This window comes from Parasteatoda tepidariorum, chromosome 2 (assembly GCF_043381705.1).
Source record: "Parasteatoda tepidariorum isolate YZ-2023 chromosome 2, CAS_Ptep_4.0, whole genome shotgun sequence".
NCBI classification, from domain to species: Eukaryota; Metazoa; Arthropoda; class Arachnida; order Araneae; family Theridiidae; genus Parasteatoda; species Parasteatoda tepidariorum.
In genome coordinates, this window is record NC_092205.1 from 68,524,720 (window position 1) to 68,550,641 (window position 25,922).

At 27.6% G+C, this 25,922-nt stretch overlaps 1 protein-coding gene across 5 annotated transcripts in view; it reads right to left on the bottom strand.

Annotated features, from left to right (window-relative positions):
* The window catches only part of LOC107437455 (nephrin), a 421,258-nt gene that overhangs the window by 52,162 nt on the left and 343,174 nt on the right, over positions 1 to 25,922 (bottom strand). For 3 of the 5 annotated variants that reach the window (XM_071177693.1, XM_071177694.1, XM_043057060.2), the window contains one exon: positions 8,179 to 8,508. The exons of the other annotated variants lie outside the window; for them this stretch is intronic. In XM_071177693.1, coding sequence (XP_071033794.1) covers positions 8,179 to 8,508 — 330 coding nt within the window. The remainder of the gene's footprint in view (positions 1 to 8,178; positions 8,509 to 25,922) is intronic. 5 annotated transcript variants of the gene reach the window in all.

The window sequence follows — 25,922 nt, forward strand, 5'->3', positions numbered from 1 at the left end:
ATATATGTATATATATATATATATATGACATGGAAAATGAAGATTAAGGAAAATAAAAGAAGAATATTAATAAAATAAAATATTTTTAAATTAATATTTAAAGAAAAATTGATTTTTTTTAAATATTGAAAAGTCGGTAAACACAAAATATTCTGTAACTCTCATAGTAGTGTAAGTTTGATTCTACTGTTTGCAGCAACCTTCATTACAAAGCATAGCCAGGCTTATAAATGATTGCGAACAAAACATGCAAGCTTCAAGCAATAATAAATTTAACCATGCTAATTTACTTACTGAGAAGTTCATATTAAATTTGCATGAACAACACGCTTATATCAAGATTAACTTTGCCTTTACAAAACAAAACAAGGCTAGATAAAACTACTGAAATCTTGAATAAGTGATCATTCGCTAATAAATAGTAGAAAATGGCAAACTGAAGACAAATTCAACAGTACAAAGTTTATTTTAGATTCTATGATCATCATTGAAACAAGGTTTATTTGTGCAGGTTTTTACTTACTTTCTTTAACATTTTAAAAATGAAGCTTTGGCTGACAATTAAGTTTTCAACACAAACAAAATGTTGATTGCAAGAGCAAAGAGTCATAAGAGCAAGATTAGAATAAAAAAATGGCAAAATGATTTTTTTTGAGATTTTTTTGCATGGCATATATTCAATCTTTAAGGAAACAAGCTTGACATACTAATATTTTTACACAAATTAAAACTTTAATATGCAGAAATAAAAATAAAGTTTCCTGCTTTCTGGGTTAAAAATTATTCCGCACTAAGTCTTATTGTGCAATGAATATAAATTTTTTTCTTCAAAAAATTTAAGTTTAATGCCTGGAAACTAAATTAAACTTATCCAAGGGTAGAGAAAACCATCATCAATGGCAAACTTTTGTTTTAACTCTTTTGTCAGAGTTAAGGTTGGACATGTTGTTTCTGAAATTAGCAACAAAATAGCTATTTTTTCTCAAGAGGATTCGAAGGAACGTCTTAAACAAACACAAAAAAAGAAGTAAAATAACCAGCGTGAAGTATTTCTTGTTTCCTATCAAAATCAATGCTCAGGTCATTTATTATGGTCAGGACGGATAAAAGAGCGAACCATAATCCTCCACGAGTTCAAAGTGGATGAAGTTTCGACGTGTTTATTGGAAACGTAGTACTTTATCCGATATTGCATTGTGAGGGAAAATGAAAAACTCGCGACATTTTCTTTCGAAAGTCTGCGACCTTTTTCTTTTCTTTTTTTGAGAAATTCTTGTCTCAAAGGAAAGATTTTTATAAGATAGTCTTTAATGATAAAATAAATCAGCAGTCGATAGATTTTTAGCAACACTCAAACTATTGAAATTGAATAACTAATAATTGTTTATATTACAACTACTTGATGTATCTAACAAAGTTGCCTTATATACAATACTATTATTATTATTTATTTTAAAAATTTTATTTCTTAGATTCCGGGAAATTATTAAACTTTGTACATGCACTTATAATCATTTTAGTTGTAAAAGATTAGAAAATAACTACCAGAAAGAAAAAAATATTTACTGAAATAAGACATCGTTATTTTCAATATTTTGCTCTCCCAAAAAAATTAGTTTTCTTTTTGCTTTACCATGAGAGAGTTATGAATTGTAGAGAAATTTCAGTATGTCGTTGAATTAGTTCTTTCTTAGGAGAGTTCCTAATTAGTTTCCCATTTTTTATTTCTCAATATTTTTTTCTTAAGTGAATGGCGAAAAGATTTCTTATAAAATTATTGAACTGCACGAAAAACGACTGCCGATAAAACTAAAGTATATGCCATTATTTAGTATTGTTTTGTTTACATGGTTTATATGGTTATAATGGCTTAAGAGAAACTCTGGTTTTGGAAATTATCGTTCTTATTACCGGACATTTAGTCAAATGGAAGTTAAAAGTGAATTTTATCGAATAAATAGTTATTATGCCATGCTCTAAGGTACAGTAATGAAATTACAAAATTTCAGTGCATTTACCAAATTTTATCACACATTATAAACCATATTTTTCTGCTAATTTTTCAGAAACGTGGTAAATTTAACCACATTTTAGTAGATGTTCGTCACATTTTTTTCTCTAAGTGTATGTTTTAAATATATCATAAAAATGCCAAATTATGATTCAAATACATTTGGTCAGTACTTAATTATTCAGGATTGTGCGAACAAATATTTAAACAATGTCTTCAAGCTTTAAAACTAAATTATGAGTAAAGACAAGTTTAGTATTTAATATTTTTGGTGAAGTAAAAGAATCTATCGCAATTTTTTTACACAAATCCTAAGTTATGATGAACATAATAGATTCAACGATAACTTTTTTCTATAGAAATTTTTAGAGCCACAAACAATACAGTTATTATCTTCGATGTTCGATTTTTTTTTAAGGACGAAATGTCGAATTCTCTTTATTATTTTGAGTACTTTGTGTAGTTTGCAATTTTCACGAGCACGTTTCTATTTAAATAATAATTCTACAGTAAGTTTTGAGCCATGATAGCTCAGGAATTAGGGAGTTCGTCTTCCAATGAGGTGATCCTAATTCAAATCCCAGCTAGATCGACGAATTCTGCATCCGGCTTGCAGAGACCACGGTGCTGATGTAAAATATACTAAGTGGTTGACAGATCAAGGTTGAAATAGCCTTGCCGTCAGACTAACCGTGGGAAGTTTTCGTGGTTTTCCTCTCCATGTAACACAAATGCGGGCTAGTTCCATCAAAAAGTCTTCCTCGAAGACAAATTTCTCCCAATACTTGATCTAGAAGTTCCATAATCTTCTGGATTGGGCTGAAAATTCCAATTTTATGAAGTTGAATGTCAGTAGTCGTAAACCCAAAAATTTGGGTCTGCTTTTTAATGACGGTTATAAAGTAAAATAGTACAATCTAAAATTAAAATTAACTTTATTTATATATATTTAGAAATTTACATTTCTTAAGCATACTGTTTACTAAAGAAATTTTTTTTTTGTGGACATTATTTTATTATTGAGAATTAAATTTTCCAGGAAGAAAACGACGTCTTAGATTTCTTGTTGACAACATATTTTGAAAGTAAATGTTTTGTTTATTTTTAAAATTTCGCTTAATAATATTTTCGTTTTGTCCTTATCTATTCACTTCAATTTTGAGTGTCGATAAAATAAATATTTTTTTTTCTTAATAGGTGGTAACTAAAGTTTCTTTCTTTATGTGCATTTCAGGATACAAAAAAAAATGATATTCATCTGACCCAGCTTTATCAAAAAAAAAAAATGCACGCATTCATTTAGGGAATTGAACGTTTTCTCTTGGCGGAGGAAATGTTGCGGAATATTTTTGTCCTGGCGATCGATATCCCGAAATGTATATCTTCGCATTACTTTGGCGACTGCTTGGAGCCAAATTTTAGTTTGATGAAAGAACTCAAACTTTCGTTTCCTTTTTTAAACAGTTGCGCTAATTTTTCAAACTCTCTGGGTCATTTATTTTTTCAAACGATCGTTAGCAAAACTTTTTAGGGGAATATAAATGTTTTAAGCCGCACTCGCTGATTAGCCTTCAGAGTCTTTGTTTCTATTATCAGCAAAGCTTTCGAATATTTTTTTATTCAAATCTACAGAGAATGTTCGGAAATGTTTAAGCGTCATTGAATTGTTTTATGTAAATGAATTAGATCATATATATTTTTTAAAAAAAATATACCGCATGTTTTTGAAAGATTAAGGTTTTACGAAAATTTGAGATGATAGATATAATATATCTGATATTAAGTTTTTCTTGAAATGTAAAGTGTTAAAAATGAAACGCTGACTTAATGTAGTTTTTCACTAATATTAAAACATGGGTAAGAAATAAATTGCATGTTTTGTTTCATATTACTTAAATTTACTTTTAAACAACATCGTAGAAAATGAGCATCCATAATATCTATTTTTATATTCCTTGTTCATAAAAAAAGTCTCATAATAAGTTACCAAATTATCCGATCCGAGGTAAAATCAGCAAAGTTTGCGAATTATTTTGCATACTGATATTTTGTAGTGCGTATGCATGCGAAATACATTTTTCAAGTTATATTAACAAGAATGCTTTGTTATAATTCTTAAATAAGTAAAAATAATTACTTATACAAATTAATCATATGTAATTACTTGTACACATTATTGCACTTTAATGGTACAATGCCAAAAATTAAATAAAAGGGAGGAAAGAAAAAAAAAGAAAAAAAAATAATAACAAACAACTAAAAAAAAAAGAAAAGAAAAGGGATAAAAATTGTTTTAAAAAAATCCGGAAAATAAAAGATTGCGGATATAATCTTTTTTGCGGATATAATCGTGTGGGCTGACGAAAAGATTATATCTTAAATTTTCCAGATTTTTTAAAAAACATTTTATCCTTTTTTTTCCAGTTGTTTGTTATTTTTTTTCTTTCTCCCCCGTTTTTCATATGTCTGTAAATTTCTTTTCTTTCATCTTCATTTTGAACTTATTTAATGAGTTCTGCTTATTTGCAGCTTACTCTCAGTAAATGAAACTTATCGTTTTTCTCAATTTTCTTCGTGTTTTTGTTGTATATATATATAGCAGTCGATAGATTTTTANTATATATATATTTCAAATAAAATGTTGTTCACTAACTAAATGCTAATCTCAATGATTTAGATTAATAACCCCTATATTATGTGTCAATTAGTTACTGATAACTTAATTTTTGCATTCTCTTAAGAAATTCCAAGACATGGTGACATACGCAAAAGGTAAAATTAACGTAAAGAAACCTGAATGCTCGATCGCTTTCTTAATTAAACAATCGGCATCATATTTCCCGGATTGTGGGAATCCCCCATATTTTTTTAGTCAAAAATCCAAATTTGCCGAAAAGAAAGGCATATTTAACGGCATATAAAAAACGTTGCTGTGCATGATTCTTTAACTTAATTAATTGTTAGCGCTAATTAATTATTTTAAGTGAGATTGCCTCTTTGAACCATTATGATCGGCGCATAGTTCACTAAAATCGGATCATTAGAACAAAAGCTATTCAGGGTAATATGTTTTTTTTTAATTTCAATATTTTCTGCACTGCACATAAGTTGCTATAAATATGTAAAAATGGGTGTCTTCCACTTTCTATCATTTAGGATGAACAAAGGATCCGTTGTTTTATCTTAATTAACTGATACTTTTAAATTAACCGCTTCGAAACACAAGCTTTACGAAAAAATTAAAATAAAGCAAACGTCACAATTTTACGTTTTTAAAAAACCAGCATTATTGTTTTAAAAGGAATAAAAATAACGTTAATTCGTTGAAAATAGAAAAAAAGGTAATTAAACTTAGTAATAAAAAATAAAATTGTGAAAAAAACCCTTTCTCTTAGTTTGATAATACAAAACGAATAAAAAGATATAAGGCAGAGTTCCGTAATATTATTTCTTCCCACATACTGATTTTTTCTTCTTTTTCTTAAAAGAAAGCTAAAAAAGAGCCTTAAAAAGCGAGCAAAGGAGTAATTATGGCAACCTAGGTAAATGAGATTAGCCGATTAAGGCCAGCTGTCAGTAAAACAAGACATCATTTTGAGTTCTAGGTGCGCCTGGGAATAAAAAGACGAAAGATGTCGTGAGGAAATCTCATTTATTTATAAGTTTTTCTAACTTTTCCGATTTGCCATCTTATTATTCATAGCATAATTCTTTTAAGGGATTATTTATTCGTACTTCAAAATTTGAGATAAATACAAGGGTTGCTTTAATAACTGTAGTTTGTCAAATTTTAAAAGACCATTAAATGCTTTAATTGTTAAATAATGCGTGATTGTGATTAATAATATGCGAGCATTTATTACAAAAGTTTTCTTCCATTTGTTTCATTTTACAGCATTTTTAATTGAAAAATTTAGCACTGTGAAGAAGAAAAAAAATTTGTATTATTTTTTTTAGAAATATTGTGATGAGTTGTCACCATTTTGTTCGAACGATTCTCATTGACTGTGCTAGCAGATGAATAATTTATGACGATCCCTGATAAATTATATAAAAACATATTTAATTCGATAAGTAAGACATAAAAATAGATTACATTCCAAATCATGCATATTATACTCATAGCCGTAAATTCACGAAGCGACTGCTTTCTTATCAAATGTATCCATGATGTTCTAAACAATCACCAGATCACAAAAAGCCTATTTCGCACCTCTGACTTGAATCACTTTCTATTTTTTAAAAACCAAAACAAGCTGTAGTGGTTCTTTACAAATGTAATAGAGTTACAACTTAAATTAGAAATAAATTAAGGTGACAATGTAAAAAAAAATAATAGCATCTCGTATACCGTAACCATGCGTCTGAGAACCATACACTATATATATATTCAAAATGCATAAATTATTTTTAAATAATAAGTTATTTAGCATTCATTCATTATGATTAGTTTAAATCGAATTTAAAAAAAATAGAACAAATTAAATTCTAAAATATATTAATGTATTTATTTCCGTTAATTTAATGAAAGAATGTAAATGCACTTAGCACATGAAAAATATTTTGAAAATTAATCTCCTCTTTATCTATTTAATAGCATCATATTAATGATTTAAACAAATTATTTATCTAGTGAATCATGAAAAAATTCATTTTAACTTTTAGGTACTCTTAAGTTCTGTGTACAAAATATCAAATACAATAATACAAACCCATCTTTATCCTACAATACCATTTAACATTTATTTATACTGAAATAACCGTCTTTGGCGTCCAGTTTAGTCTCTTTTCAAAATTGTCTTGTAGTACATTACTGTTTTTGGCTACTAATATAGCACGTTCACTGAGCCACCTAAGATAAGATTTTTGTAATTCCATGTGATATTTTGGAAAATGTTGCGAAAAAGTTCATCTATGGTTGAAATAATTTTAGTCTGTTGGTCTGTTAGTCTGTAATTAAGTCTGTTGGCAGTGCAATGCTCAGGGTGGTAATATCTATTGAACGTTCGGTTGATGCACATGGTGCGCAATTTGAGTCTCAATTGTTCCAAGAACTTTCAAAATTACTTATCTTTAAAAGAAATAAAACTACTGCATATCACCCACGAGCTAATTTCTGTGTAGAACGTTGGCATGGTACTTTGAATGCAATCGTTCCACAAAAATCCAAGCTTAACAAAGTCACGCAAAGTTTCGCACAACCTTGCGAAATGATTGTCAAACCACTTCAGCAGAACTCTTGTAAGAGTAAAATATAAAACTTCCTTATGATTTTTTCGCAAATTCAAACATTGAAGTGCAATCAGAATTCCTTAAGAATTTAAAAAGCACTATAGAAAAATTAAAACATCCTATTTCATCATCAGTTAAAGCAGAAACCATTTATATTCAAATATATGAAAACTTGCTCACAAGTATTTGCCTTTACGGACACTGTTCTAAATAGTTTGCAACAACCATTTTATGAACCATATATTGTTTTAAAGAGAATCGACTCTGAATAGAATAAAGCCCTATTTTTCGGACATGTCAACATACTTCAGAAACAACCTGTACTGGTTGAAAATAATTTCGAGCCTGTTTCATCGTCTACAAGTTCTAAAACCACAACAGAGCAAGGCAATGGAAACAAAAGAGTGAAGCTTGTTATTCCACCCCAAGTGACTAGATCTGGATTCACAGTACGCATTCCAGCATGTTAGACATGAAGTTCTTCATCGTCCGAGTCCATCGTCCACTATGGGGAAAGTACTGTGGTGTGCAAGGTCAGAAAATTGACTGTGTATATATATATATATATATATAATTTTGGTGATGATGGATTTGTCTTTCTCACCTAATTTTTGTATTTCTTCATTTTACTTTTATTATATTTTCGCGTAAATTATTTTGGTAAATGTTTGATTTATTTTAACAAGTATTTTCATCTCGAGTCACTTACTCAGAAGAAAAGAATTTTTAGGGAATATTCAATTATTTGTTATCTCATGGCAATTTTTCTGTCCAAAAATTGGAAGCTAACACTATAGCTTTAACGCATGTGATTACATCATACTTATCAATGACGTATATGATTGCATCATAGTTATTTTTCAATGTTTACTGATTCCAACACCAATTAAAGATTATTACCGTTAAAACTCCCTAAATAGTTTTATTTAACTTACCGATAACATGTAAACGGACAAACTGCGTCAAAGTCCTCGATCTTTTAAATTCTATTCTACATTTGTATACCCCATCATCTTCAGCATGTACCGGATTCAAATCTAAAGTAGGTGGATCAGCACTCATGTCAAAGTTGGCGCGTGCTCCAAGCTCTGTTGAGGGAAAATGTCTAGCTTTTTCTAGGGAACCTTTTCTGGCATCCAAGGTGTAGATTGGTGCCTTTGTCTCACCCTTGTACCACAGAATAAGAGTCACAGAATCTTCAGGTTCGGAGAGGTTGCAAGGCAAGGAGGCACGTCGGCCGGCAACGGCCCACAATTCCGGCATAGCTGCAACGAGAGAATAATATTAGTCTGCAGCAACGCCTCCTTGCCATGCAAAAAATTTAGAAAGAACTAATTAATTTTGAAACATGCCATTATGATTTAAGACCGAAAAAGGAAAATGTTGGCTATAAATTTAAAGAATTAAATCTATTTTGATCATTATTTTTATTTATTAAAATGCTATAGTCAAAAAAGTTGTAAGAATTTTTCTCAAGGTTTTTTTATGCGAATTCGCTTTCAAATTTTGAAATTTAATACCTTCCTCAAGTGCAAATATTAATGTTTGTTTGGAAAATAAGGATCTTGCTTCATTAAAATGTAAAGCTTTATAAGGTTTGCCAAATTTACTATAGTTTTGTTCATTATTTTACTCCTTAATTGACATTAATCTTTCGATAAAGCTTTTTTACTTTATTAATTTACTCAAATAATTTTTACCTTTTCGTTAGATGATTCAAGTATTTAATTAAAGTCCTGTTATTTATCAAGGACTTTTTTGCGCAGCACAAAAAGCGTTTGGCAGTTGAAAAAACTTAATATTTAAAATAAAATGATGAATAATTAGGTGTTATAAAATATTGTCTACATGCGTCTCTTTAGATGAAAATTGGTTTTAAAAAGCTTTTAATTATTTTAGGTTCTTGGCGTTATCTTTTGAACTATTCGTCTTCCATATTATTTTAAAGTAAAAAAATATTTATTCAAAAGAATGTTTAAAGCAATAAATCAAATTAGTTTTCTTCCACATGGTAGAAATTTCCGTATTAAATTTCGGTAAAAATTACCGATATTACGGAATTTCTTACGTTAAATTCCCTTTTATTGAAACATGTTACGGAACAAAAAATCTGATATAATTAAAACAAATTATGGTGTAATATTTCTATAGTAAAAATAGATTTTACAGACACCCAAAGTGTCTGTACTTTTTAACTAAATTTTATTCGACACTTTTTACAGTGTACTCTTTACAATACACTAAACTTTAATAACAAAGTTTAATAATTTAAAATAGTTAATAAAGCAATATTTTTTTTTATATAATTAATTTCAACAAAAATAAATGCACACACCAGGAGCCCTGATTAGCATTTAAACGTTAAAAAAGAGAAAAAACCTTATGCGATGAAAAATTAATTAAAAATGCATTATTAATTTAAAAACTTCAAATTTTGTTTGTCAGAAGAAGCACATGTAAATAGAAAGACTATTATTACGAAACGTATAAGTTCCATAGTGCATTTGAACTGAGTTTGTTGTTTATTAATGGGATTTTGATAGCGTTTTCATTTTCTCTTTGAATATTAATTTGTAATTCTTAACCAGCACATACTTCTGATTTCCTTTCACCAAATATTTTAAAAATATCTATTAAAGTTGGTAATTATAGAACACCTTGTAAATTGGACGAATTCAGTAACATGTAGCTTCCCATGGCCACTGTGGGTATTGTATTTGTCCATTATTTGATATTCTCTGGTATTAATCAGTATTAATTTAAATGCTGCGTGGAATGTAAATCTACATCAGTGATTTTTTTCAATGTTTCGAAATAATTTGAATACTTCAAAACAAAACAAAGAATAATTTTAAAGGGACTTAAAGTCCCAACTTAAAGTCCCTTTAACTTAAAGTCCCGTCTTAAAGTCCCAAAAATTTGAATGATTGAAAATTAGATAAAAAATTTAAAGTTAAAATAATATGCCGAATGAACTGAGTTGGGGTCAGGAAACTGGCCTTGCATCAGAACGGTTATGGGTTCAAATCACGGACAAAAAATGAATGTTCTATCTTTCTGGTGGTATTATCTTTCCTTACTGTGGGAGCAAAGTTCGCCCACCTAATATAGTGCCTCTGAAAGAGTAGCCAATATTAGCGCCCTAATACACCTCAATTGACGAATGTCAACCCAGGTGGGAATTGGAAAAATAAAAGTTTAAAATAAAAAAGCTGTAAATACTGTAGCAGCTAAAAAATAATCCCAAGAAACTGAAGCGGTAAGATATTATAAGATTAAATACTTAATTGGCTTCAAAAATACAGTCAAAAATACAAAAATTCATAAAAAGAAAATAACAGTCCACATGTTTCAAGCGCTTCAAAAATAGGCACCCATTTTCAAGACTTACCAGACGTAAATGACAAGTCACATGTCTAACACGTGTTGAAAACAGTCGCTTTTGAGGTGCTTGAAACATATCGACTGTTATTTCCCTTTTATATATTTTGAAGCAAGTTAAGTATTGAATCAGGTACTATAACCATTATAAATGCTAAATTGTTTTTTTTTATTTCATATCACATTAGGGATTTTAAGCCATACAAATTGGTTTTTTATTTAAATATGATGAAATAATGTTTGAAGTTGAGATTCGTATAAAAAAGTATAAATTTACACTTCTTTTTCACATAAAAAGCTCAAGTGGTCTTCATTTAAATTTAAGTTGAGTCATGTGTGATTATAATAAGTTATAATTTAATTGTAGCAAATAAATATAAACCAAATAAATATAAACCAAATAAGAATTTAATATTTTCACTTCAATAAAGCCATTGAAAGAAAATAAATCTTTATATTTTCTTTTAATGACATGATTTATTTTATTGACTACAATTCTAAAATTCTAGTTATAATATTTATTTTTGAAATCTAATTAACGTTGAGGAACATGCAGTTGTGTTTCGAGAAGAAAATTTTTGATTTGAACACGTGAATAAATTTCTTTCTCGTGTAAATTTCAAAAACACGAAGTTTTTTGACATAAAATTGAATAATACACGATTATTGTAGCAAAGAAGCATACAATGTTTGAAACTGTCGTTGGAACTAAGAATTTGCCAACTGATATAAATTTGAAAATTCCTGCCCTAGAATTCAGCTGCATGATCCAAGCTGGATTCTTGCTACATCGAAGTTATAAGTTAGAATATTGTTTTAATACACCTTGAGCTCACATAGAATCATTTGCTATGCATACTGATAAGAATTTTAAGTACAACATGAAATATTATTCTTGACTACGTGCTCCCATGAGCAGATTTTAAACACCTTCCCACTAAATAAATAGAGAAATAGATAATATAGAGACTCGTTGTCGTTATTAATTTAATTACCAAAACATGCAGGGAATTTAATTCACTGCTGTGCTTTACGAGAAATCCTCAATCGATTCGCGAGTGTGGAGAATTTCAAGCTATTGAATGGCAGCAGTCTTTATTGTTGAGCTGGTGAATACTTAATCGAACTCCATAAGCAAATGCTTGAGATAGTCATCTATTTCAGTAATGCAACTAGAAACAACAGAAATGCATTGATGAAATCAACTTAGGATTTTAATGCTGCATCGTTTTATATTTCAAACGTTTCATTAGAATTGAAACATTTTAGTCTATAGAAGGACTATATTGATAGAATCAATGTAGGATTTGAACATATCGTTTCAGTTTTTAAAAGTTTTGTTAGAATTGAAACGTTTTAGTCTACAACAGCATTATATTGATGAAATCAATTTAAGACTTGAATATATCGTTTTAAATTTCAAACGTTTCATTAGAATTGAAACATTTTAGTCTACAACAGCATTATATTGATGGAATCAATTGAGGATTTGAATATATCATTTTAAATTTCAAACGTTTCATTAAAATTGAAACGTTATAGTCTACAGCAGCACTATATTGATGGAATCAATTTGGAATTTGAATATATCATTTTAATTTTTAGAAGTTTTGTTAGAATTGAAACGTTTTAGTCCACAACAGCATTATATTGATGGAATCAATTTAGGATTTGAATATATCGTTTTTAATTTCGAACGTTTCATTAGAATTGAAACATTTTAGTCTAGAGCAGCACTATACTGATGGAATGAATTCAGGATTTGAATATATCGTTTCAATTTTCAATTAGAATTGTTCATTAGAATTAAAACGTTTTAATTCAAAATAGTGATTTTCAAATTTTAATGATAAAGTCGTCAATTTTTCAAAGAATAGAAATGTATATTTCCTGGACGATTCATGAAAAAGTTTCATAAAGTCATTTTATTGGTATTTTTCGTTTAGTTTTAGCAAATTGTATCACAAGACTTAAATCATTGATAGAGGACTAATTTTAAGCTAATTTAATTTAATTTTATTAAATACACACTTGAATATATTGCAAAGTTAGCGTTGGACGTTTGTTTTTAATTTGTTGCAAGTTGAATTTATAAAGATAGTTTATTTATAATATTTTGACTATGAACTATATTTGTTAAAAATAAAAGCTACTTATTTTTGCGGTGTTTAAAATTTACTTACACCAAAACTTACGCTAGATTTTGTATCAGGGAACTGCAGTGGTTTCTAATTTATTTTTTTAAATTGTTATAAAGTTAGACTGTGATTGGTTTAGCAAATATTCTGAATCTTTGATCGCATTTAAGGACTAATTTTTAACAAATTAGATTTCAAGACAATTGTTTTATCTTTGTTCTATTTCGGAAAAATTTCATTAATTTACACAATTTTCAAACTTTCAAATTTTGCCGAAATCTTGGTCTTATTTGGCAAAAAAGTTCTATATTCAAGTCTTTAATTTTTGATAGTATTTACAGAAAATGGAAGAAGAAAAACTAACGAGAAAAAATTTATAGAAACAAATAGAAAATAAAATAGAAAAAGTAAAATTGAATTTAATAGAATTTTTTTTAAAAAAATAAACAGAAACGGGATATCATCTAGTGCAAAGTTTTAATCCTTTTTATTTAGTGAAAATTTTAAATTGTTTTTTTTAAATACTTGCTCTTTAATGAGTATTTTACAGACAATGATATTAAATATTTAAAAAAAATCAAATTCACAGAAAAAATTATTTTTTTATTTACGGCATTAGAAAACCTAATATGTCACTGGGTTCTGATTCATAAAAATATAATTTTTTTATAATTGTATTATAATTAGTTTTCACTGAGATGAATAAAAAAAAATTGAAAAAAAAAATGTCAAAAAAAGTACTTAACAAAACCAGGATAAAATACGCGTAAATCAAAATACAATATAATAGTCAATAAATTTACAATGATTTACAAAAAAATAAGGCGTTAAAGTGAGGTTGAAATTCAAGTTTCAGATGTTCGATATTATGGTAAGACACAAAAGGGTAAAATTAAAGTGTATTTATTAAACAATAAGGTACATATATATATATATANTATATTATTCAAATATAAATTATTTCTATATGCATCAAGAGGCTAAACTTATATTCAGTACTCCAGAAAATTATTAAATGCTAATAAAAACATTTAATTAGCATAACTCAGAATGCGTGGGTTATAAAATTTAATTTCTCTATTGAAAAGAATAATGATTGTCTGTATATCATTAAAATATATAATACCAAAGTATAGGATCTTTTTTATAGAAAAATCAATATTTTAAAGGCAGAGAAATGAAAAAAAAAGAAATTCAAAAAATAAATATTCCTTTACGCTTCAGAATTTTCAATCGATAAAGCAATATGTAGCATGGAGAAGTGAAACAGAATATTTTTTTTTTATTCTGGTTCTGATAGTTCGCTACTTTTTCCTTATTTTTTATTTTAAAATGCCGTAATGTTTGTTAAGATTTTTTTTCTGATTGATTAGATTAGAAAAAAAAAATATCCTTCAAACTTAAAAATTCAGGTCTATGAAAATATTTCAGAGTATTAAAAGGAAGTGTGTCTGATGATGTAAACTAACTCAACGTTCGAGAACATTAACTTCTGGCTGGGAAGATTTTTGAAAAATTCGAAGTAAACTATAAAAATTACGAATCAAAATAAGATATTAATGTTCGGCACTTATATATGGAAATGTCGGCATTTAAGGTATAAGATGCTGATTACTTTCACAGTTGGTAGCGGACAACTAATGAATGAGCAACACATAAAAAATCGTAAACCAATCAGAAAAAAAACATAATTCCAAAAATTTCCTTTTACAGTTCAGTGCTGAAATACTAATGTGTTTAACAATTTTCTTTTATTTTAATAAGTTATTTAAAACTAATAGACGCCACTTTGCTAGCATTACTAACCGCTGATAATTCACTACCTTGAAGCAATTGATCTTGCAGTTTGTTTGTGTAAAATCAAACTTTCTGTATTTTATTTTCAATTTTCTAAAAAAAAAATATGATAAAAAAGTTGGTCCGTAATTTTGAACAGTACTATTAGAAGTAACGAATTGTAACTATGCAACAAATTCCCCCCCCCCTTTATTTTACGCTAAAAATGTTTCAATACTTTAAAATACATATTTTGTATTTCATAGCAGATAAGTTGAAATTTTTTCTCGGAATTGAAATAGCATCGAAACAGTTTCATCGCATTTACATTACATTATAAGAAAACATTACTATTCCTTGCTAGATGCAAGTTAACACCTACAAAAATAAAAAAAATAATCCTCTAATTTTATTTTAATGCAATTTACTTACTGAAATTTCCGAGAATTTTAAACTTTGCAAGAGGGTAATAAGCTCAACAAACTTGACTACTTGACATTTCATTTGACTACGCCTATGATAAGAATAATGATACAATAATAATCAGTAGTAGCCACAAATTAATTTAAGAATTTAAGAAATATAATTTTGGATTTTCTGAAGAAAAATTATCAGCGTTATTTTAAATAGGTAGAAAAAGAATAGAAAAGAAAACTGTGTCCAATTTTAGGTGTTTTTTGATTGCATTAATTGTGAACTGTAACTTCATGAAAAGAAAATATGTTTCTATTATCCACTTTGTCGTTCAGCAAGGAAATAATTTATCCTTTTTTTATAAAAAAAGGTCTTTTTTGAACATGTTATTAAATACTTTATTCAATGCATTTTTTTCAAGAAGGTAATTTGTATATGTGATATACGTTTCTTATGCAGGCATCAATTTATATGCACTTGTGCATTTTTACAATTTATTTTTAAATATCCCGCCTTAATGCTTTCTTTAAAAAGATGATATGGCTTATTTCTATAAGTAACAATTAAATCATAACTTATTATAATCAGATACAATTCAACTTAAAAAAATAAACCCATTTATGCTATTTATGTTAAAAAAGTAATGATTTTTTTTTCTTTTAAGTTGCTAGAATATCATTATTAAACTTCAAACATTCTTTCCTCTTTTTCAAATAAAACCAAATAGGTTGTCCTAACCTCACATTACATAGTTTTCTATTTTTTCTCTGCCATCACATTGCATTAGGCTTACACGTGTTGGAATTTTTATAGAACTTGGCACCATTTTGTAAATTAGTTTATACAGCAGTCAAAAGATGGCGTTAAAACCACCTTTGAAGTGATCCACCTTGGAAGTTAACAAAGGCTGTTACTTGACAACTTCCATTTCTTTTTTGTCAGCGTTATACATAGGATTAATGTAGCTGAAAAAATAGCTTTTTTTTTAGCTTCCACCCTTTCTTTTTATTTGCTAACTCTTCCTTTGTTACACTATCTGTCATTTTAATACCGCTCTTAAAAAATGAAAACGACATAAAAAGTGACATGAAAAAGATGTTCATAATTTCTTTAGAATAGAAAAAAGACATATAAATATAGAAGAACAGCACATTTTGTGAATTTGTTCGAAACTAAAGACAGTTTTTCTTTCTTTTCTATAATCATGATCCGAGAGCCAAAGACAGAATGACTTAAGAATTCAAATATACAGTTTGATAATGCATATAAGATATCTAATGGAAAAGGGATTGATAAATAATTGTTATTAACTCGAGGATTTCTCCTATAAGCACGTCCATTACTTTGGTAGATTTATTGCTTGAATACATTGGAAATATTCCAGTAGCATATTTTAGAATTCAATTTTTTCGTGGAAAAATGAGTAAAAGATTCTTTTATAATAATGTTTTTAACTTAAGTTTTCGAAGAAATATTTTAAGCAATAAGTTATCAGAAAGGAAAAAAAAGTTAAAGCAAATTATTGGAAAAAAGCAATTACTTTATTCAATTTTAAGAAGAAAAAAACTATGCTTTTTACTTTCTAATATACACGAAATCAATATTTTTCTGTAAAATTGCGGCGTATACTTTCACAAAATTGAATTTATAAAATAGATATGATTGAAGAAACTTTAATTTGAGCAATTGAGCTAAAAAAATGAAATCTATTTAAAGCATCTAAAAATTTATTTATTGAAATATGCATAAAAAATTTAAAAAAAATATTTTTTAAGAAGCGTACAGTTAACTAAAAAATTGATGAAAGGAAATAACCTTTTTTTTTTTTTTTAGAAATCTATAAACTTCAGAGTGAAATCGTAAAATCTTGCAGCTGCATTTATTAGATTGCTTAAAGAATGTAAATATAACGTTATAAAAAATTAATGGACCAAATTCTCCTAGTTACCGCAAGACTATTTCAAATTAGATATGGAAATTAAAAAATACACATTATCAATTTGCTAGATACAAGTAGTAATTGATAAAACTTTGAATGAATCAAAAGCACCATCTAAAATTTTTACTATATTATGTATTCAAGTACTATACTCAATTTTACTATATTCAATTTTTACTATATTATGTATTTCACGAAATCAACATTAAAAATATTTTTGCCTGATTTGCCTAAATAATCCTAGAAATTCATAAAATTTGGAAACACTATCTAAAACTTCAAAAAATTGTCTATTCTCGAACTATTTGAGATTTTAAGAATGAGCAAAAAATGTGGTTAAATCACTACATAAATGGGCGTACTATTGTTTCATTCCATGCCTTCCGCAATGTGTAAACACAAAATGACAGTAGAGAAAAGTAAGACGACAAACATGTTAGGAAAAGAAAAAAAAGTGGTTTAACTAGCAGTGGAAAGGGGACTATTATGCTCGCGAAAAAAAAAAAAAAAGAAGGGAGATACCTTTTCACACCTGTTTCCTATGTTCTTTCTTGTATTTTCTGATCAAATTTTTTCCCTGCTGGTTAAGCTATATTATTTTAAATTGCAATGTGCTTGACTCCTTATTTTTCTACTGTTCTTTTGTGTTTAGACAGAGAGAAAAGCTTTTGGTAAAAGAATGAAAGCTGTAGTATGTTATGTGCCTTTATTTTACTTTAACATCTGTATTCAATGGAAAAGGAATAAAGAAGTAATTAATGGAAAATTTAACAAAGATTTTTTTCTAGTCATTTAAAAATTAAAACATATTCTGACATTACCTGAAAATCAGAAAAAAACTACATTATTACGCAAATGTTTTTTATCTGCTGTAATTTGTAAAAATGCTTTTTTTTAAAACTAATATTTTTAAAAATTAATCTGAAATGTAGTGAAGTCATATGAAATTTCGAAAAGAGAGAGCCTGTCTGCTTTTCTTTCAGATAGTTTAAAAATCTGCTAAATTCAGAGACAATAATAATGTAAAATAGAAGTTATTCATGATTATAGCCAAAGGTTATATGAAAAGATAAGAAGAAAAATATCATTTCAATAGTATTAACTAGTTATTACTGAATGCTAATAAAAAACGTCGTTTCTTGATAATGCAAATAAATAAATAATTTGCAGAAAAACTGCATTCTAATTAAACATAAAAAGTAAACATTGAAGTTAACATCGAGAAATCAACTAATATGAAACAAAAGCTGTCCTGCCTTTTTCTATTTGAAAAAAAAGTAAACATCTGTAAAATTTGAAGACATTATATAAATTTCAACAAAATATAAAATTTCGCAACATTAAAAAAAAAGTTTTCTCACAACTGTGTTTAAATTTGTTATCAACTGTTATGTACAGAAAAATTTAACCCGTGTTAATTTTTAAAAATTTTTTTTAATATTAGCATTAAGTAACGTAGAACCAGTTGAAAAGTTCAGGAGAAAAATCCTACCTTAAACTTTATAGATTAGTTTTAGCTGAAAACATATTTATGTAATCTTAAATAACTGAGAATCTTAAACAAACAAAAAAAATCTTAGAAATATACGACATATTAAAATATTTACTGACTGTAAATAAATAACATGGTATTTAAAAAAAAAAAAAAATTAAGAATTTTCTTCTAGACATAGTAAAGAAATATTTCTTATTTAACATTGAAATAAAATGAAATAATAAGAAAAGCAATATTAGAAACTATATATTTCATGCACGTTATAATCGATAAAAATTTTGAACTAAGGAATGCTTAAAAATAATTTAAGTAAAAAAAAAAATCTGGTAAATACGAAATGATTCATTCTGCGTGATGTTAATAATGTATCTTTATGATGCAGTAATTTAATAAAAATTAATTATGGTAGTATCGTTAGTTTTATTAGAATTTAAGACATAATACTATTTTTATTAACAGCTGAAGTATTGAAGGTTTTTTTTTAAATTAAATGATTTCCTTTTCTTCACATTTACCTAAAAAAATCACCGTTTAAGTAAATTACAATGTGCTTAACACAAATGCATAATTGAAGAACGCCTAGTTTCCGAAGGAAATAGTGGCATCACTTTATTTCCTTTTCAACTGGTTCATTAGTTTTACCTTAATTGTTTGATTTCCTTGTTTAAATGAAACTATTTTCCCTAATTAGTTATTTTAACACTGATTATAATTATTTTTTCTATGAAAATTTTCATAGTTAAATCCTATTTTACGCACGATGTTGTATTTAATTAGTTTGAATTAAATTAAATATAATCATAACAAAAATAAATTTCCCCAGACATCATTGAAATAGATATAAACTTGGAGCTCTAATATCCAGTATTGAATCTGGTTTTTTAATGTAACATATAATTAATCAGGACTTTGATATAAGAATTCTCGAATGATTAGTTAAATGAAAGTATAAAACTAATCTGTAAAAATTGATACTCAAATTTTAAGAAATTTTCTTTCGTTTTGACGAAACTCTTTCCTGGGAAACGCTCTAATCGGTTCAAAGTGAGAAAATTAATATCTTCTTTTGTTTGAGATTATTGAATTGTTAGTTGCTTCAAAAGCATTAGATTAAATTATACATAGCTCTTAAAATTTTAATAAGTGATTTAGAGAAATTAATTTTAAAAAAAATCACAGTCAGGATACGAGTCTCGAAAATAAGCCTGCCAAGCCAAAGCACTTACTCCTGATCATACGGTGAATAGGTTTAAAATCATGAAATCAGCTGAAAAATCTCAGATAGGGCTCATGAGAGAGGAAGAAATTCGTTAAATATTTGAGAGTTTGTCTTCTGAAAAAAAAACAAGATTTCGTATAAGGAAATACAACTTAATGATTAAGCTAAGTATCTGAGTGTGTTGGTAGATTTAAGTTTTTGCACATCATTGACTAATTAAAATATCTACTATTTTGCTATTTGCCCAGAAAGTGAGTACACTCCTCAGTGGTTTCTAACTTGCCTGATCTTTTTAGATTTGTGAAAATCAGCCTTAAATAATTATAAATAAAATTAAGAAATATTATGGTAATAAGACTAATTAATAAACTTGCGAAGAATTATTGCTCCATCAATTTGTTTGCTAATGCTTATTAAAATAACCCTCCAAAAAGGGCATTTATTATAATCATTTACTATTCCGGGATAAAAAAAAATAGCTGAGTAATGAATAGGCTCTAAAGAATTCGGGCTCATTTAAACCTAAAAAGTACGATGATAATATATTGGACAATATTAGAGATTCCATAATATTAGAGATTTTTCCATGTAGCCTGGCATGTTAAAAAATAACTTCAACTTGCAGTGACTCAGGCTAGTCAGTTAACTTATGATACAAAGATTTAAAATTAGTTCATTAAATGTTCGTTAAAGTGTAGATGCTAATTGATTCTACAGCCAAACTAATTTCCTTTCTTTAAAATAAGCATTTTTAAGCACATGTAAGTCATAATTCATTAACAGTATAATAATAGTTTGGTTAGTACACCGTTATAATTCATATGAATTAAGTCTGGGACGCTTTTTTTAAATTTAATTTCCGTTGTTTTCTAAATTGACACTATGAATATAATTTATTTTCAAACAAAATTTTTGTTCCATCTATTATATATCAATTAAAAGCAGCAGCGTACTTCGTGAAAATTATTGTAACAATCAAGTTGTTATTACGTTTTGAGTTAATCTATGATTTATTTTTTCATTTAAAAGTGTGTAATGTAATATAAATCTTTTCTTATTACAATATAAAGAACATATTTTCAAATCTACGGTTAAGAGAGAAATTATGTTACATTGCCATATGTTTTCAACAGTAAACTTTGAGCACATGAACCATTAGAATTGAACCATGTGCACAGTGTACAAAGTAAAATAAAAATAAAAAACAATAAAGTTGCATTAAATAAATATTCCCAGGAAATTAAAGCGGTAAAATATTAGATTGATACCCTGGAATCGTGTTTAATTTATATGAATATTGATTCCTGTGTTAATGACATTAGTTCTTCACCAATTCTCCATAGCCAGTGGAAATGCATTTTACCCTGATTTGCTCCTCTCAGCCAATGAGATTTTTCTTGTTCTGTTTTAATATTTTCTTCTCTCTCGGGTGCTGTAGTTTTCCTAGTTTTGCTTCTAACCATTATTTTTCCATTTTTCGCCGGCAATGTTATGCCGGTTTTAGACTTTTAGTTAACTTTGCTTCTTATCATTCACGTTTGGCATGTCTTGAAATTGAGTGCCTGTTTCTGAGCTCTTTAAACGCCTGTTTTTGAGAGCCTGTTTTGAGAGGTCTGATTTTTTTTCAATTTATGTATTTTTAAAGTGAATGAAGCTTCTAATCAGGTAATAAAACTGTATGCTAAAAAATCTAGTTACTTTTTCAAATCAGTAATTCAAGTTAATCCGATAGATTTTAAATATTAAAGAAAGTAAAGCGTTTAAAAATTAAATGACGAGGATTTGTTTTTATAAATAGAATTATTCCTAGTAATGTTAAGTTACGTACTTATACCTTCAGAATAAAAACTTTATGTAACTGAAATATTATTTCTATCTTAATTATTTAATATCACTTTAAGAATACGATAATAATGTATTTTAATTTTTAAATTTTAAGAAAAAAGTTTTTATTTTTATTAAATTTATTCATTTTTAAATCTTTTAATAAAATAAGATAAAATAAATGAAAGCAAAAGTTTTTTATTGTTGAATATCATTTAAGATGCAATAAAAGGCAAAATTGCTAGTTCGGTATTAATTAGATCTATTTTAAAAATCAATTGCAGCACGTACACACTCTCAATTTAAACAGTTTTAAAAAATAAGTCTGGATTAAATTTGAAAACATATTTTTAAAACAAAAACTACATATTTTTAAAATAAACAGCTACATATTTTAGAATAAAAGCTTATGTTTTAATATAATTAAAATATTAATAATTTAAAAATGATGAAGTTTAAACAGATTAAATTCGATTCTATTTCATTAAAACAGATTTTTTAAGAGTATTTATATGCTCTTATAAAATTCTGTAACTAATAAAATTAAAATCCTTTGAAATCTTTTAAAAGCATTATAGATTGCTGTAAGTATAAAGAGAATTTAATTATATTTTTAAAATATGATGATTATTTTTCTTTTCTATAAAGTGGAAAATAAGCGTGGAATATCTATTAGAGTCATCAAATCTAATTTAATGATGATGATTGTTTACTACAAAAGCAATGTTTATTTTTTAGTGCTTAAATCAATATTTTGCTTTAGCTACTAAAGTACAGAAACAATTATTTCTATTGAAATGCAATTGATGCTTTATTTTTTATTTCTCTATCGAGAAACTCTTTCAAAAATTTATAAAGGTTGTTTTAAGAAGGAATTGAACACTCTCTAATAATTTCATATTTTTCGAGTCTCAAAAATAAATTTTCTAATATAACACTTCGAATCATATCTAATATCTTATTTTATATCTTATTTATAAATTTGAGCACGTGTTAACATAAGCTAACAACTTGCGTTAGACTTTAAGAAAAATAAAAGAAATCATTAAGAAAAAGAAAAAAAAGTATTACTCTTTTTTTAAAGATACAGAGGAGGCTACCTATAAAGAAGTTAATTATTTCCAGTTAAAAAAGTTGCTATAGAGAAATTTTCCTTTATGTAATTTAAAGATTTTGTAATGTTGTGATAATTTTTGCAATGTTGTTCCAAACGTATTCTTTCTTTCTCTCTCTCTGCATTATTTATTTTCAACTAACACTTTCATTTTTTTTCATTTCAGCTTCAGTTTGAATTTTCAACTTAATTTCTTATTTCTTTCTCCATGCAAGCGATAAGCTAATCTGATTCTTTTGATATCTTTCTGTAGTAAGCACAGATATCATCGAGAATCTTCTTGAGATAAGCAAAAAATATTTTTCGTTATAAAATGTTCTAGTAATTTTTTTTTCTAAAGTTCTTTAGATTTTCTCTATAAATACGTAAGAGGAAAATTTTGAGAGTTTTAACATAAGATAACAAGATATTTCAGACAAAATTATATCAGATTATACTGAGATTAAGATATTATTTTGTGATTGACCACAATGTGATATTACTTATTTGGAACTGAAGATTCAATTAAAATTTTATGTGAAAATAATCATTCTTTCACATTCCTAATTCATATAATTCATGTGAAATTGAGTGCTGAAGCTGAAGAAACAAGGTTATTCACTAAAAGAATTGCATGGAATATTGTATGAAAAAAAGAATTGTGTATATATATATATATATATATATATCANAGTTATATATATATATATATATATAGCGAGGGAAATATAATTTTTTTCTTGTTATACATTGCCTTTTGGATAGTGCGAGTTGTTTCAGAAACAGAGAGTTTCGTTTGGGAATTGGTTTTAAACGAATTACAACTTTCAATGGCATCTTTCTTCAAAAATGAGGAAAATCGAAGAAATATTCTCTGAAAAATACCAAAAGGGACGAAAAGAGTAAAGGTAAAATTTAAAAAGACAAAAGACAGAGAGACAATTAGTTCCTTATAAAAAAATATTTCGAATGTTATTTTACTTTTGAATTAAAGATTTTGATGTAGAGTGATGTTTATTAATGGGAGATCTGTTATATAGGAGATTATTAATTGCATTTAATAATAGATATATTTCTTTTATTTCACTATTTCTCGTTATAAAACGTCATATTAATTTAACTCATTTATATTATTTCGGTATTTATAAATATTTTCCTCCCATAATGAACATTTGTAAGCACACTTATGATCTTAACGATATGATGGATTATGATATTTATCATTACATGTTAAACATTTCTCGATAAAAACAGTATAATATATATTATGAGACTAACTTATAAAATGTCTTTATCACGATGCTTTTTTCAAATGAAATTTGAGAAGTATGCTTCTCTTGAGAATATAATTTTAAATGAAAGAAAAATAATATTATTAATAATGCTATTGTTAGAAATATTAGTAACAAAAATATTAGTTTCTTAGCACAGTTGCACGTATTGTATATGAAATAATTGTTTCTAGACACCGAATTACTTTAAATATATTTTTTTTAATATTTTTTTTTGTTTATTTTTTCAAATGATTTTGCGTTTCACCTAGATTATTTATCCGTGTGACAACGTTATCTCTAGAGCGGAATGCTAACTATGTTCAGCGCAGTGTTACCGTTTCTGTCTGTGCTCTGATTAAACTCGATATTGACATCAACCAATCATAATTTTGCTTCGAAAATATTTTTACCTTTCATGGGATAGAGCGTTTGCCTCCCATTGAGATGGCCCAGTTTCAAATCCCAGTGGTGACTAGTTGATGCAAATCCCGCTCCTGGCTCGCACCGACCACAGTACTAACGTAAAATATCCTCAGTGGTCGATAAATCATGGGTCAGAATCTCTTTGCCACCAGGTTATCCGTGGGCGATTTTCGTGGTTTTCCTCTTCATGACACACAAATGCGAGCTAGTTCCACTATGAAGACTACTTTGCCTCCATGCTTAATTCTCTGGTCCTCAGTGTTGCTTTCAAAATTACAAGGTTTACGGATTTGAACATTGGTAGTCGTAAACTCAGAATCGGGTAAGCTGTTTAACGTAGATTAAAAATAAGGTAGTGTGGCGTAACTACCACTACGAAAATTAAACATCAATTCAGTGGTATATAAGACATGCTAACTTGATTCAATCACGAGGTACCTTTTGATAGATGAAGGTTGGCATGGTCGATAACTCTGCCCCCACTTTGGTGACCTCTGGACGTGATTTGTACGCTCAGTAACGCCCACTTCGATCTGGTAACGCCTACTTCGATGGATGATCCACATTGAACAGTTGACTTGCTACTTGTGATAGCGGCATCATCCACCTCCTCACTCTGTTGCTGCTCAGTCTCGTCTCGAACATACACACAACGTCGGCCAGCATACACTCGACTGCTAAAGGCAACACAGGAGCGACCACGTCTGTGAAGTTAATACACCTCTCACATTCAGCACTCAAAAACCCGGTGATCTTAATTCCAGCTCTCCCGGTCTTTCACAAGTACAGCAACTAAGTGGAAACCGTTCATCAAATTCTATCTCTGATACTTTTCTGGTGAGGGAGTATTGTGGCCTAACTACCACTACGAAAATTAAATATCAATTCACTGGTATATAAGACTTGCTAACTTGATTCAATCACGAGGTATCTTTTGATAAATGAAGGTTGGCATGGTCGATAACTCCGCCCCCATAGTAGTAAATTTTAATGCGTATAAAGTTAGTTGCAGTTGTCAGTTACTTAGTTTATGTATAAACTAAAATTATACCTAAAACAAAATTACACTTGTAAAAGAAATCTTTTCAAAAACTAATGTGTGCATACAGCATAGATTAAAGTATAAAATGTAAATTAATTTCAAGACAAAATAGAGTAATAATAAAATGTTTTTGCGCAAACGCACCTTTTTGAATTTATTATAACTAATGCTATTATGTAAGCTATTATGTAATACTATTATGTAATGCTCCTAGAATGAATTAATTACTAGTAATAAGTGTAGAGATTCATAAATATTTCAATGAGATGGAATATATACTTATATATTCACGTAAAACTTACTTTTTCTTGCTACCGTAAACTTTGTTTTTCTTTCACCATAAAAAAGAAATTGAGCTATCTCTCCGATAGCTTAAATTAGATAGTGTTGCTGATACCCTAAAAATATAATACAAAAATAAAACTGAAATAAAAAAAGGAAAGGGAAAAAAATGGATACGTATCACGTGGTTAGATCTCTTTTTCCCTTTTATGCTTATGCAAATGAAATGATCTGAAAATGTAAATGATAGAGGAAAGGAAAAATAATAACATATAAAAGCATCTTATCTATACAGCTATCTTTATTCGCACAACGGTTTGGAAACATAGATATTTCTTGCTTAAAAAAAAGTACTAAAAAATTTCTTCGCCAAGTTATT